A 12,534-nucleotide genomic window follows, 5' to 3' on the forward strand; every position below is an offset into this window, starting at 1 on the left:
AAATACACCATGTAATCACACAGGAACAGTAACCAAAAAAAGAGAAAAGGGAAATAAAAAGAAGAAAAAACAAGCAAACCTGCAATATCTGGGGATAGGGGTGACTGGGTAGATTTTAAAATACTGATGGCTTCTAGTTGATTATATTTTCTCAGGAAAAAAAAACATTTTCATCTTTGATGAGTACAATCCAGAAATGGAAGAACCCTAGGATCATTTCACTGGAATTGACACTGTAAACACAGGCTGAGTAATTGGGTTCTTGCATTGAGGTTTGTGCTGATTATGTCATATCCAGTGGGTTCATCATTGTTGTTAGTTGCTGTCGAGTCAGTTCTGACTCACAGTGACCCCATGTGTGCAGAGTAGAACTACTCCATAGGATTTTCAAGGCTGTGATCTTTTGGAAGCAGATCACCAGCCTTGTCTTCTAAGGTGCCTCTGGGTGGTTTGAACCGCCAACCATTAGGCTAGTAGTCGAACACTTAATCATTTGTACCACCTAGGGATCCTAGTTAGTTGGTAGTGGAAGGGAAAGGGAACTGTCTTTATGGAGCCTTGATGTTATGTTATATTCAAGGGCAACTTAAACCTATCACCAAGGCTTCCCAATGCTCCTCCTTTTTCTGGTTGACACACAGGTGTCTGGTTTCTATTTTAATGTTAGGGTAGCTCTGTTCAGTCTTTTCTTTGCTTGTCACTCGCGATTGACAGCCATGTGGGAAGAAGGCTCACAGTTATTTAACCAGATAGTAAGCCCAGTGGTTTCCATTTCAGCAGCTATTCATTGCACCCTACAATGGTTAGACGTCACTCTTTAGCTTCTATGCATGACACACAATGGATTTAACTCCTTCTTCCTTCCATTCCTTCCATTCCCTCACCTGTACCATTTCTCCATCACCTGTCTGCCCTAGTTCTGCTGCTACCAAGAGTTCAGCAGTTCGAATCCACCTACCACTCCACATGAGAAAGATGAAGCTGTCTGCTTCCAAAAAGATTTACAGCCTTGGAAATCCTATGGGGAAGTTCTACTCTGCCCTTTAGGGTCACTGGAATCCACTGGATGGCAGTGGGTTTTCCTATTTGGAGCTTTTTTACTCACCTACCCACTTTTCTTCTCCTTCTCCATGGCCCACTCCCCAGCTCTTTGTCCCTCTCTCTATTCTTCACTCTGCATCTTTTTCTCTCTACCTTCCTACAGATTTTTGTTTTCTAGGCTTATCTCCTTTGACACTAAGAGCACTGGGCATTGAATTTTAGTTGGTGTTATTGACCCACTAATAGCAACAAACTTCATTTGTGCATTATTTGAACTTCATGCCAGGAACTGTGGCACCACCACCACCCCTCGCAGTGCCTAACTGAGGGCCTGGTGTGGAGGGGTGAAAGGAATAAACTAATGACTGATTAGATTATTTGTCAGCTTGATGATGTCAATTAGCCATAATTTCTGCCTTTTAAAAAATTTCTGGATATTGAAGCTTCCTAACTCCCCTGAATAGATGAGATGGATGAATGGATAGATAAATGACAGGTATGGAAAATGCTTTGTGTGTCCATTGCTCCACAAGTCACATGGTAGGGGATGAATCTCTGTGTTGTAGCTGAATGAACCTTGTTGGTAAATCTGGGTTCTAGTCCCAGCTCATCCAGTCCTGCAACCTTACCAGGGCCACGTAACTTCTCTCAGTATAAGTTCATTCATCTAAAAATGAGCCACCTTACCAGAGCATGTGGGACGAAGTTGTATGTAAAAGCACTTTATGAATTATAAAGCACTGGACAAATTGGCCTAAGGCCTAAGGCAGTCACCTGCCACACACGATGCTATTGGTTCGAGGCCGCCAGAGAGCTAGGCCACCTCTTTCTGGGAGCTCTGGTAGCATAGTGCCTAAGGCACTTGCCTGCTAGCCAGAAGGCTGGCAGTTCAAACCCACCAACCACTCCTCAGAAGGAAGATGGGGCTATCTACTTCTGTAGTGATACTGCCTTGGAAACCCAAGGAGGGGTCGCTATGAGTCAGGTCCTACTCAATGGCACATAACAACAACAACAACAGACAAATAAAGCATCATCATGTTGCTGGTATTAGTCATAATATGGTTAGGAGCTTAAAATTGGAATCTTCACTTTGCAGTACATGATTTGCTTGTAAACCCATCTACTGAAAGAATGTGACTCATCAACAAATGGTAAGAGCTGACACGAGCTTGAGACCATAGTGAATAATTTACAGAGAGGCCCCTTTAGTAGAAATTTATGCTTAAGAGTAGGTAAATAACACCATCTAGATGCAACGATGGCTCTCTCCTCATCCAGAGCAAAGAAGAATGAAGAAAACCAAAATTCATGGAAACAATTAGTCCTAATGACTGGTACACCATCCAGTCAGCAGCCTATATGACTATGAGACCAAAAGAACTAGATGGCGCCTGGCTACCACTGTCATCCACTTGGAGGGGGAATCTATGTAGGAGATCCTTGATAGAGAGGGAGAAGAATGTGAAACAAAACTCAAAATCATTTGGAGAAAAAAAAAAGGGGGGGACCAGGTTTGCTGGTCCAATAGAGCCTGATGGAACCACTGAGACTATGGCCCCTAGCTGCCCTTCAGGTCTGGAATTGAACACACACCTGTGGTTTCCAGCCAAACAAAAGACAGGCATATGAGTTGAACATTTACCTGAGGTAGATACAGTCCTTGGAGAGAGCAATCATGGGAGAAAGACGGGCTGCTTATGCACAGGGAGACAGCTCAGGGGGCAAGAGTGCATGGAGGGATGGACACTGGGAAGAGGTAACTATGGGGAGGAAGTGGGAGGGGAGCTGATGCATTCTGGTAAACTGAGGTCAATGTCATAAGACAAAGTGTATGTGAACTGCTGTATGGAAAGTGAATTTGCTCTGTAAATCTTCACCCAAATCACAATTTAAAAAAAAAAAGAGAGAGAGAGAGTAGATAAATAACAATGAAAATAAATATGTTTCTAATAATAATGTTTATACATGTTGAGGTGATGGTTTACCCTACTATACTGGTTTTTATTTTTCACAAGCAAAGATGTAATTTAAAATGTTCTATACATGATATAGTTGAGTTATAAAACATCCTTGAATGACTTCCCCTAGGGTTTCAAAGGTCATTAAGCTTGAACTTCTTTTGCTTTCTTCCCAGAATGTAGGAAAGAATGTGCTAAACACACTCATCAAAGATGATCTTTCCTTGCTCATTTTCTTTCTTCCCTGAAACCTTAGCTCATTCAGGAGACAGAAATCAGGCAAACCTGCCTCACTGAGTTGAGTCATCATGAGTAAGTCTGTTTTTAGCCTTCCCTGGACTACTCTCACTTGGCAAGACTACTCTGAATGAGAAAAAGGCTGAATCCTGGACCTCCTTTAGTGTCTCCAGTTTTAATAACTATGTTGTTACTGCTATCGTTAGCTGCTATCAAGTTGGCCCCGACTTAAGGCAACCCTGTGGAAGGAAGTGCTGCCTGGTTCTGTGCCATCCTCACAATTGGTTGGGAATTGGACCCTTGTTGTGATCCATAGGGTTTTTATTGACTGATTTTCAGAAGTGGATCACCAGGCTTTTCTTCCTAGTTCATCTCAGTCTGGAGACTGTGCTGAATGAAACCTGTTCAGCATCATAGCAACTTGGGAGCCTCTGCTGACAGATGGGTGGTGTGTGCCCTTGAGACACAATGATCAGGAATCAAAACTGGTCACCTGCATAGAAGATGAGAATTCTACCACTGTCCCCTTTCCTACCTTGGGAACCCCCAAATCATTTGCTTTAGTGTCTTGTAGATACGCTCTGTGCTTCTACCTCTGTTCTCCTTTGGTTTCCACAGGCCATGAAGGACTCCTTGGCAGACCTTCCGGAATGGTATGGAATAAAAGGCATGCAGGCCCACTGGATTGGGGACTGTGTTGGATGCCATCTGGACTTCACATTAAAGGTGATCAAACAATAGCAATCAATGCTCAGAAATCTCCTTTTTCATTTTTGGAACCCATTGAATAGACCAGCAGTTTGAGGCCATGTAACAGCACTGTCCCACAGAAAGATATTGTGAGCCACATATGTCATTTTAACTTTTCTAGTAGCCAAACTTAATAAATTCAAAGAAACTAGTAAAATTAATTTTAATAACATTTTAGTAAACCCCAATATATCTGAAATATTACCATTTCAAGATGTGATCAACACAGAAAATTATTTAGGAGACTTTAGATTCTTTGAGTCTTTGAGATCTGCTGTGCATTTCACACTTCAAGCACATCACTAGCCACATTTTAGGTGTTCCATAGTGACATTGTTGCTACCAGCTATCATATTGGACAATGCTAGTATAAGGGTCTACGGTTTTTCAGGAGTCCCTGAACTCTCTGAAATTATATGCAAAATGTTTGCATGGGCATTTTCCTGAGAAATGTGTTCTGAAAGGAGCCCATGTCATAAGACAAGTGAAGATCTAAGACAGCAGAGGTAACACAATTTCAAAACTAGGCAGACTTATGTAGTTACCTAGGGTTCAAAGGAGGTGACCTGCTATGAAACAGTGCTGAAAGATCACTGCTTAAGGCCTACCTACTTAGGAAGATGACCCTAAAACTCTTCTCTTTGTCTCTACTGACTAGAAGGTTTTTTAGTTACTTTTTCTTAACTAGATGTTTGAAGTAGTCCAAACCCTTCCCTCATCTTAATGCCAGTAATAACCATTAGAAGAAAGCAGCATCCAAGAGAGAAAGTCAACCTCTGCTTTTAGACTCTTTCCCCACCTACAACCCAAGTGCTCTTTAGTGTACCTGGTGTCTACTGAATACCTGTTCTTTGTAACTGAGCTCAAAATTCCCTGTACCATCTCTTCACAGAAGTGACCCAACTGCAAACATGGGATGCCCACCATAAGGGAGTGTGTACTTTGAAAACCTTTGAAAAGCAAATCCTGGACTGAGCTTTTCTTTTTAATTCTTTTCTGAGAGAGTGATAAGAGTTCTGAAATTGTGTGACTTTTGTTCAAACTTGGCAGGGCCATCTCTTTTGGGGACCTGTTCAATAGCCTGGGCCTCATCCTTGTGTCAAAGGCCTTGACTTCCTTATCAGGGTGAAGGATGTGAGTCTCTGAGCCACTTGGCTGTTATACATGGACTATCTTCTACACTCTCTCCCACCCAATGTATTATTATGAAAATGTGTTCATCTCTTCCTGGATCCACCTGAAAATGAGATGTGGCAACATGCTGTTTCTGGGGAGGGGACATTTTCAGTCCTGCAGGGTAGAGCATGTGGCTTTGTGTTGCTAGCCCCAAGCCTGGTCCTATAGGTGGCACCTCATTGGCACTCATGTGTCTTCAAATTGTTGACACTCTGAATGTTGTCAAATGAATGCATGAAGGAAGGAATGCTTTTCCTCTCTGGTCCTCTGTGTCAGGCACACACTTGGCACTAGTCGATGCCTCATGTGTGCCTCTTCTTGAAAGGCATTTTAACCAGCCCTAGGCACGCTCAGTCCTGAGCTCAGCTCAAGCAACTATCCTTTCTTTCTCTCTTTAAAACAAAAATAGCCTCAACCATTGTATTTCTGGTTAGAAAAGTAGATGCTTCTGTTGTAGTACAGTCCTAAATCCTTGAGGGAAGTGTAGCTCCTTTCTCAGGACTGAAACAATATAGTAATGAGGATTGTTTCTGATTTATGAATTAAGGAGCCAGGAAAACTGGTTTTCTAAACAGGCTTTGACCGCCTTCAATTTGGGACTGCAAAGCACACCTGGTGGTGGGCAGTGGGGAAGGGAGGACTCCTGAGACAGATGGCAGTTCTGTTCTCTCTCCCACCTGCTAGGCACTGTCTCAGTCTCCATCTCCCCAGGCAGGCTGGTGGGAATGAAGAGGGGAAAAAGGGTGTGGCTGGGGAGCAACACATCCCAAGGAAGCAATGAGAAATGAAGTGGCTTTCCTCCTGCCAGGTTGATGGGCAAGTCACAGCAGAAAAGCTGACGGCCTACACAGCTACCCCCGAGGCCATTTATGGTATGTCCCACGTGGCCATCTCTCCCAACCACAGACTCTTACATGGGCACAGCTCTCTCAAGGAAGCCTTCTGGAAAGTCCTTGTCCCTGGCACAGGTGAGTTGGCACATTAAGACAAAGGAGGATCACTGCCTTGCTTTTGTACAGCCCTTTACAGAGTTCATGGTCCTCCTGCATGTATCATCCTGTGTGATTTGTTCATCCCCTTACCCTTATTTTTAATTTTAAACCATGAAGGTAAAAAAGAGCTCCAAAAACACTGAATTATTTGTCCCGGGTTTTACTTTTAGTTACTAGTTTGTCTTCGCTTGAGCTTCTGACTGAAGGCTCAGCTCTTTGACTTTAGATATAATCTACATTTAAAGCTCTTTTCTGATAGGAATAGAATGTTGTGCTTAATTTATAATTCCATTATCAAATAAAACTGATAGGGACTAGCAGGAAGCTAGTGAGAATTAAAGAAAGTTTTTCCAACTTGATTTTATTATTTTAAAGTATTCACGCTGTAATATGTGCAGAAGAACAAAGTCCTGCTTGGTACAGGTCTTTAAAGGTCTGCTTTGTGAATGAATCAAGCTGGCCTGGGATTCCCATGTTGTCCTTAAGTAGTGTTAAGTTGACTGACTCAAAGCAGCCCCATGTGTATGAACAGAACTGCCTCATGGGATTTTCTTGGCTGTATTCCTTACAAAAGTAAATCACTGGGTCTTTCTCTTGCAGAGCCACTGGGTGGATTCAAACCACCAACCTTTCAGTAAGCAGCCAAGCACTTAACCATTTGTGCCTGTGAGATGTTATTGCTCGATGAAGATTTGGGGAGTCCTTATGTATTAGTATAGTGCTCTGGTGGCGTAGTGCCTAAGGTATTTGACTGCTAACCAGAAAGTTGGTGGTTCAAACCCTCCAGCCGCTCCATGGAAGGAAGACTGGGCAATCTACTTCCGTAAAGATTTACCACCTCAGAAACCCGAAAGGGGTCACTATGAGTCAGAATTGAATTAATGGCAGTGAGTTTGGTTTGTTTGTTTTTATTTATGTATTAGTAGGATTCTGTGGTTGTAAGCAACACAGTCTATCCCTGTCTAACCCAGAGGAGAAAAGGAACATTTCAGAAGGCTGTGAGGATGCTCACTGACTCAGAGGAATGGTTAAAGAACCAGTCTCGAGGCTTTGGACTGGGCAGCCTGGGAGTTTCAGCAGCAGGAGCTAACAGACATGCTGCTGACTGCTGCTGTCAGAATGGACCTGCTCCATCCTCATCTCAGTGCCTGGAGCCCTTGGTTCAAGATTCCTGCTCCTGGGAAAGGTGTCTGATTGGTGTAACTGGGGCCCCTGCCCTTTTTTCTTGGCCAATGGAAGACCAGATACTTTTCCCTGATAGACCTACCATGACTGTAGCCAGTACAAAAGGGGCAGCTCTGCAAAACAGACTCAGAGACTCTTACAGAGGAAGGGGATATGGATCCTGGGCAGCTGAAAAGAAGTCCACTATCCATTAGAAACTGGTTTCTGGAAAAACTTAATTATTTCTACAAAAATCACATCCCTCTTCTCGTCTCTTTTCTAAGGTGCTCTGGTGGCATAGTGTCTAAGGCATTTGATTGCTAACCAGAAGGCTGGCGGTTCAAACCCACCAGCCACTCCTCAGAAAGAAGATTGGGCAATCTACTTCCCTAGTGATAATCACCTCAGAAACCAAGGAGGGGTCACTATGAGTCAGGTCCGACTCGAGGGCAGTGAGTGAGTGAGTGAGAGAGTCTCTTTTCATAAACTATAAACTTCAACCCAAAACATACTATCTCAATTGTCAAGGTTTGGAGTAATAAGTATTAATTTACTACCAAAAATGTTTTGGATAGAGATGCAGAGTTTTTTAAAAAATGATAAGCATGATTAATGTCACCAAATTGTACATGTGAGAATATTGAAATGGCAAGTATTTTGTTACATATACTTACTACATTTTTTTTTTAATTGCCATTCTTGAAACAACCAGAATGAAGCATTTCTTGTTACCAGGCTGAAGAGAGAGACAGTATCTTCCCACTTACCTCTGCTTAGGACTTCTAATTATTTACTTACAGCATTAAAGCCAGCATTCAAATCAATGCATAATTAATAAAAACGAAAGAAAGACAAATCAATGTGTAATTACTAAGAGGCTGTTTCTTGATTAGCACTGCCAGGGATGCATAGATAAGCTCTATAGAGGCCTGCCTTCCGGGAGGTTGTAACAGAGCCAAGTACATACCTAATTCACTCCATGGGCAGATATCACTTGGTTTCATGTCTCTTTTTGTTTTGTCTTGATATAGAGAAAAGTCCCTTTTGAGTTAAAATTTCAGTATGTGCTTACAGAGTCCAATATAGTTATCTTGCTCATTTTTATTTTCTACTGACTCAAAAGAAAAATTGGATTCTTTTCAACTGTTTAGTTTAGAAGGAAAACTCAGTTTTTACTCTCATGAGCAATTTGAGATTCCTTCAGGGCCATAATGGCTGGATATTATCTAAAATGGAAAACCTGAAAAGTGTAAACATCTAGTCCTTAAATTTTTTTTCCTGTGGTTACACTGGGGACACAAGTTAAAATGAAGTAATATTAGTGGGGGATTAATGAGCTAATAAGTTATAAAAGATGGTGTTCTATAATGAAAGTTACTATATACATTCAAAACATTTTCACATGGGCTTCTCAAAAAGTTAAAAGTACATTTACCATATAACTCAGCAATTCTACTCCTAGGTATATATACTCAAAAGAATTGAAAGGAAGAACTCTAGATGTCTATACACCATGTTCATTGAAGCATTATTTACAGTAACCAAAAGATGGAAACAACCAAGTGTCCATCAGTAGACAAAAGGATAAACAAAGTGTGGTATATTCATACCATGGAATATTAGTCAGCCATGAGAGAGATGAAGTTCTGATACAGGCTACAATATAAATGAGCCTTGAAAACGTTATGTTCAGTGAAAGAAGCCAAGCACAGAAGGACAAACATTGTAGAATCCCATGTCTATGAAATATCTAGAATACGCAGATGCATAGAGACAGAAAGTAGATTAGAGGTGACCAGGCTCTGAGGGAAGGGGAGTGGGAATTGCTGCTCAGTGGGTAGAGTATCCGGTTGGGGTGATGAAAAAGCTTTGGAAATACATAATGGTGATGGTTACAGGGTATTGTGAAATGTGTACTTAAAAATTGTTAAAAAGGACAAATTTTTTTTTTCTTACCATAATAAAAATTTTAATCCATTGTTATATGGAAGAAGTTGAGAAGTTATTTTAGCATAGGCCAAGAGCATGGTTGCCTGACCACTTGAGTCCTGGTCCACCTAACTTGGCCTGGTCATTTCACTTGTTACTGAATGGCTCATTAGCTTCTTTCTCCATCTTTTTAATAATCTCAGAAATAATTCCAAAGGGAAAATTGTACTTGGCTCTAAATTTTCCAATTTTAATTTTCAGAGTAGAAATATTCTTTTGGTACATGTCAGTTTTTTCAAAGTCTCTAGATTAAATAGCACATTGAGTCCCTGGATTTTGACATGTAACATTGTATTAACATAAGGCCAGTGTGATACACTGAGTGAAATGCAGTTCCCCCAAAAAAGTGAATTAGAATTACAGTAGGCACATGGATATACTCCTTCTCTGGCCTTTGGGTTACATTTTAAACCTAAATGCTGTATCGCTGCTGTCATTTACCATTGCTGATTGGCTCATATTAGGCAAGTGGCTCATTTTTTCTTTGAAATGTCAGGTTTTGAGGGTGACTAGTGGGAAAGCAGTGACTCTGAGGGTCATGACAGCATACACTTGTGATTGCATCTATTACTTGCAGGAGTTTAAAATTTCAACCATGAATTCCCACAGTTGCTAAGTGGATTTCTTCATGTTGACTTTTGATTTGGCATAAAAGGACCAAGGTTCTGGTCCCAAACCCACAGCTAACCTGTTTCTCAGCAGAGATTTTCAGACAAGGAGGGTCTTGTGGGTAGAAGAGGTCTTGAAGAAGAGAGTGACGTGGAGGCAGGATGATGCTCAAGAGGCAGAGTGGAAGCAGGCTGGCCGCCTGGGAGGTTGCCCAGTTAGTTAAGGTAAGAGACGGCGAAGGTCACACAGCAGAGGCAGTCCAGATGGAAAGCAAGGTGCAGCTCTGAGAAGTATGGCTAAGGCACTTGACTGCTTACCAGATGGCTGGCGGTTCAAACCCATCAGCCACTCCTCAGAAGGAAGGTTGGGCAATCCTACTTCCGTAGTGACACTGCTTCGGAAACCCAAGGAGGGGTCGCTATGAGTCAGGGCTGACTCAATGGCACATAACAACAACAGCAAATAACAAGGGCTGTAAGGATCCTGGGAAGGTTCTTTGATTTCTGGCTTAGCTGATGAGTTGCTGATGTTATTGACTACATGTGTTGTTTTTTGCTCAGCATGGTGTAGTTTGACACAGATTCTTTTAAGAGAGCAAAAGTTAGGTGCCTCCCTATGTTTCTGAAATTTGCTTTATTTCTGTAATCATTGACTTTGCCTCCTTTTCTCAGCTGAGCACTCTGACTTAAGTTGTATTATGTAAGCTCTGACTTGATAGGAACAGAAGCCATAAAAAGCATCAATAGGGAAATATTATTGGAGTTCTAGAAACTGTTCTGCCTTTTCCTGGAGTCTTTTCTTGCATTTCTAATATTAAAATATTCAAACCCTGGAGCTTTGGAACCACATGTTTCAGCTCTGAGTCACCAACAGTCTACACAGTGCATTTTTTGCCAGAAGGGTAGATGAGGTCTCTCTAAAGGCCAACTTAGAACCCTGTTGTTATTAATGCACCAGGCAGCAAGAGCCTCATCTCCCTGAAAGCCCCAGCACATTAAATATTAATTGTCCCCTGTTGTTTTGCCCCTGTCTCCATAGCATCAGCATGCAGATGGGACAGAAGGATGAGGAACAGAATCTATGATCCTGGGGATAATGGTTTGGTTTTTAACCAAACTGTTTCTAGTGGCATTCTTTCAGCACATGTTGGTGGTGGTGTTGTTAGGTGCGTGGAGTTGTTCCTGATTCAGCAACTCAGTGTACAACAGAATGAAACACAGCCCGTTCCTGTACCATCCTCACAATAGTTGCCACGTTTGAGCCATTATAGCAGCCACTATGTCAGTCTAGTCTCTCTTCTTGAAAGTCTTCCTCTTTTTTGCTGACCCTTTACTTTACCAAGCATGATGGCCCTCTCCAGGGACTGGCCCCTTGTGATAACATGTCCAGAGCATATGAATTGGAGTCTTGTCATCCTCACTGCTAGGGAGCATTCTAGCTGTACTTCTTCTTTTCTTTCTTTCTTTCTTTTTTTTTTGGAGAAATGTTTATTTGTACTAATGTTTAGAATATAGGAACTAAAGGGGAAAAAAGAAAATGACCTCAAGACCAACTATGTAGCTATACTCTTTCCAAGACAAATTTGTTCCTCCTTCTGGCAGTCATGGAATATTCAGTATTCTTCACCAACACCATGTTAATAGAAGTTGTTTTAAAAAAAAAGAAGGAACAGTTGTTATTGAGTTAATTCCAACTGCTGGCAACCCTGTGTGTGTCAGAGCAGAACTGTGCTCATGGGATTTTCAGTGGCTGATTTTTCACAAGTAGATCAGCAGGCCTTTCCCTTGAGGCATCTCTGGGTGGACTCAAGCCTCTGACCTTGCAGTTAGGAGCTGAGCGTTCTAACCATTGCCCCATCCAGGGACTCTAGTAAGTGTTATGGTAAGGGAAAACATTTCTGTGCTCAATTAATATGGAATAAACATATTTATTGTTTATTCTTCTGCTTCTGCACTTCTCAGAACCCTGGCTGGGCTAATGTCCACCATAAGAGAGGATGTCTAGGAGAGGATGTCAGATGCAGCACTTTTCATACTTACTTGACCACAGAGCCCAGTTTCCGCTGAGCATTCCTGGGAACAAGTGGCATGGAACACTAGTGTGATGAACACTGATTGACAATCATTTGTCTGTTTTTCCAGAGGGCATGACCTGCCATCTTTGCAGTGGATGCCCTGATAGCACAGGGCACCTTTTTATGTGAAATACTTCCTTACAGTTACTAAAGTGTTTTAGCTCTATTCTAACTGTTACTATAAAATGCTTCACTTACCTCACATTGCCAGCCTGACTTCCTAGAAGTGTGATGAACACTAGACCTGGTTAAAGGGACTCTGGCGGTGTAGTGGTTAAGGCATTTGGCTGCTAATCAAAAAGCCGATAGTTCAAACCCTCAGCCTCTTTGTGGAAGAAAGATGAGGCAGTCTGCTTCTGGAAAGATTTACAACCTTAGAAACCAATGGGGGTCACTGCCAGTTGGAGTCAACTTGATGGCAGTGTGTTTGGTGTTTTGAGAGACCTGTTTAGGAACTTCAGATTTTAGTTTTGTTCTCTTTAAGAAATGTTTGTTTTTTTTTTTTTTAATCCCTTCTTTTTTTTTTTTTTTTTTTTTTTTT

General features: G+C 41.7%; 1 protein-coding gene across 1 annotated transcript in view; it reads left to right on the forward strand.

The window, feature by feature from the left end:
• Positions 1-12,534, forward strand: part of LARS2 (leucyl-tRNA synthetase 2, mitochondrial) — a 362,372-nt gene that overhangs the window by 218,788 nt on the left and 131,050 nt on the right. The window contains exons 7-8 of the mRNA XM_007951731.2: positions 3,858-3,965; positions 5,974-6,133. Of these exons, the coding sequence (XP_007949922.1) occupies positions 3,858-3,965; positions 5,974-6,133 (268 nt within the window). The remainder of the gene's footprint in view (positions 1-3,857; positions 3,966-5,973; positions 6,134-12,534) is intronic.

Source organism: Orycteropus afer, unplaced genomic scaffold (assembly GCF_000298275.1).
Source record: "Orycteropus afer afer isolate SDZICR_OR568_19922 unplaced genomic scaffold, OryAfe1.0 scaffold00311, whole genome shotgun sequence".
NCBI classification, from domain to species: domain Eukaryota; kingdom Metazoa; phylum Chordata; class Mammalia; order Tubulidentata; family Orycteropodidae; genus Orycteropus; species Orycteropus afer.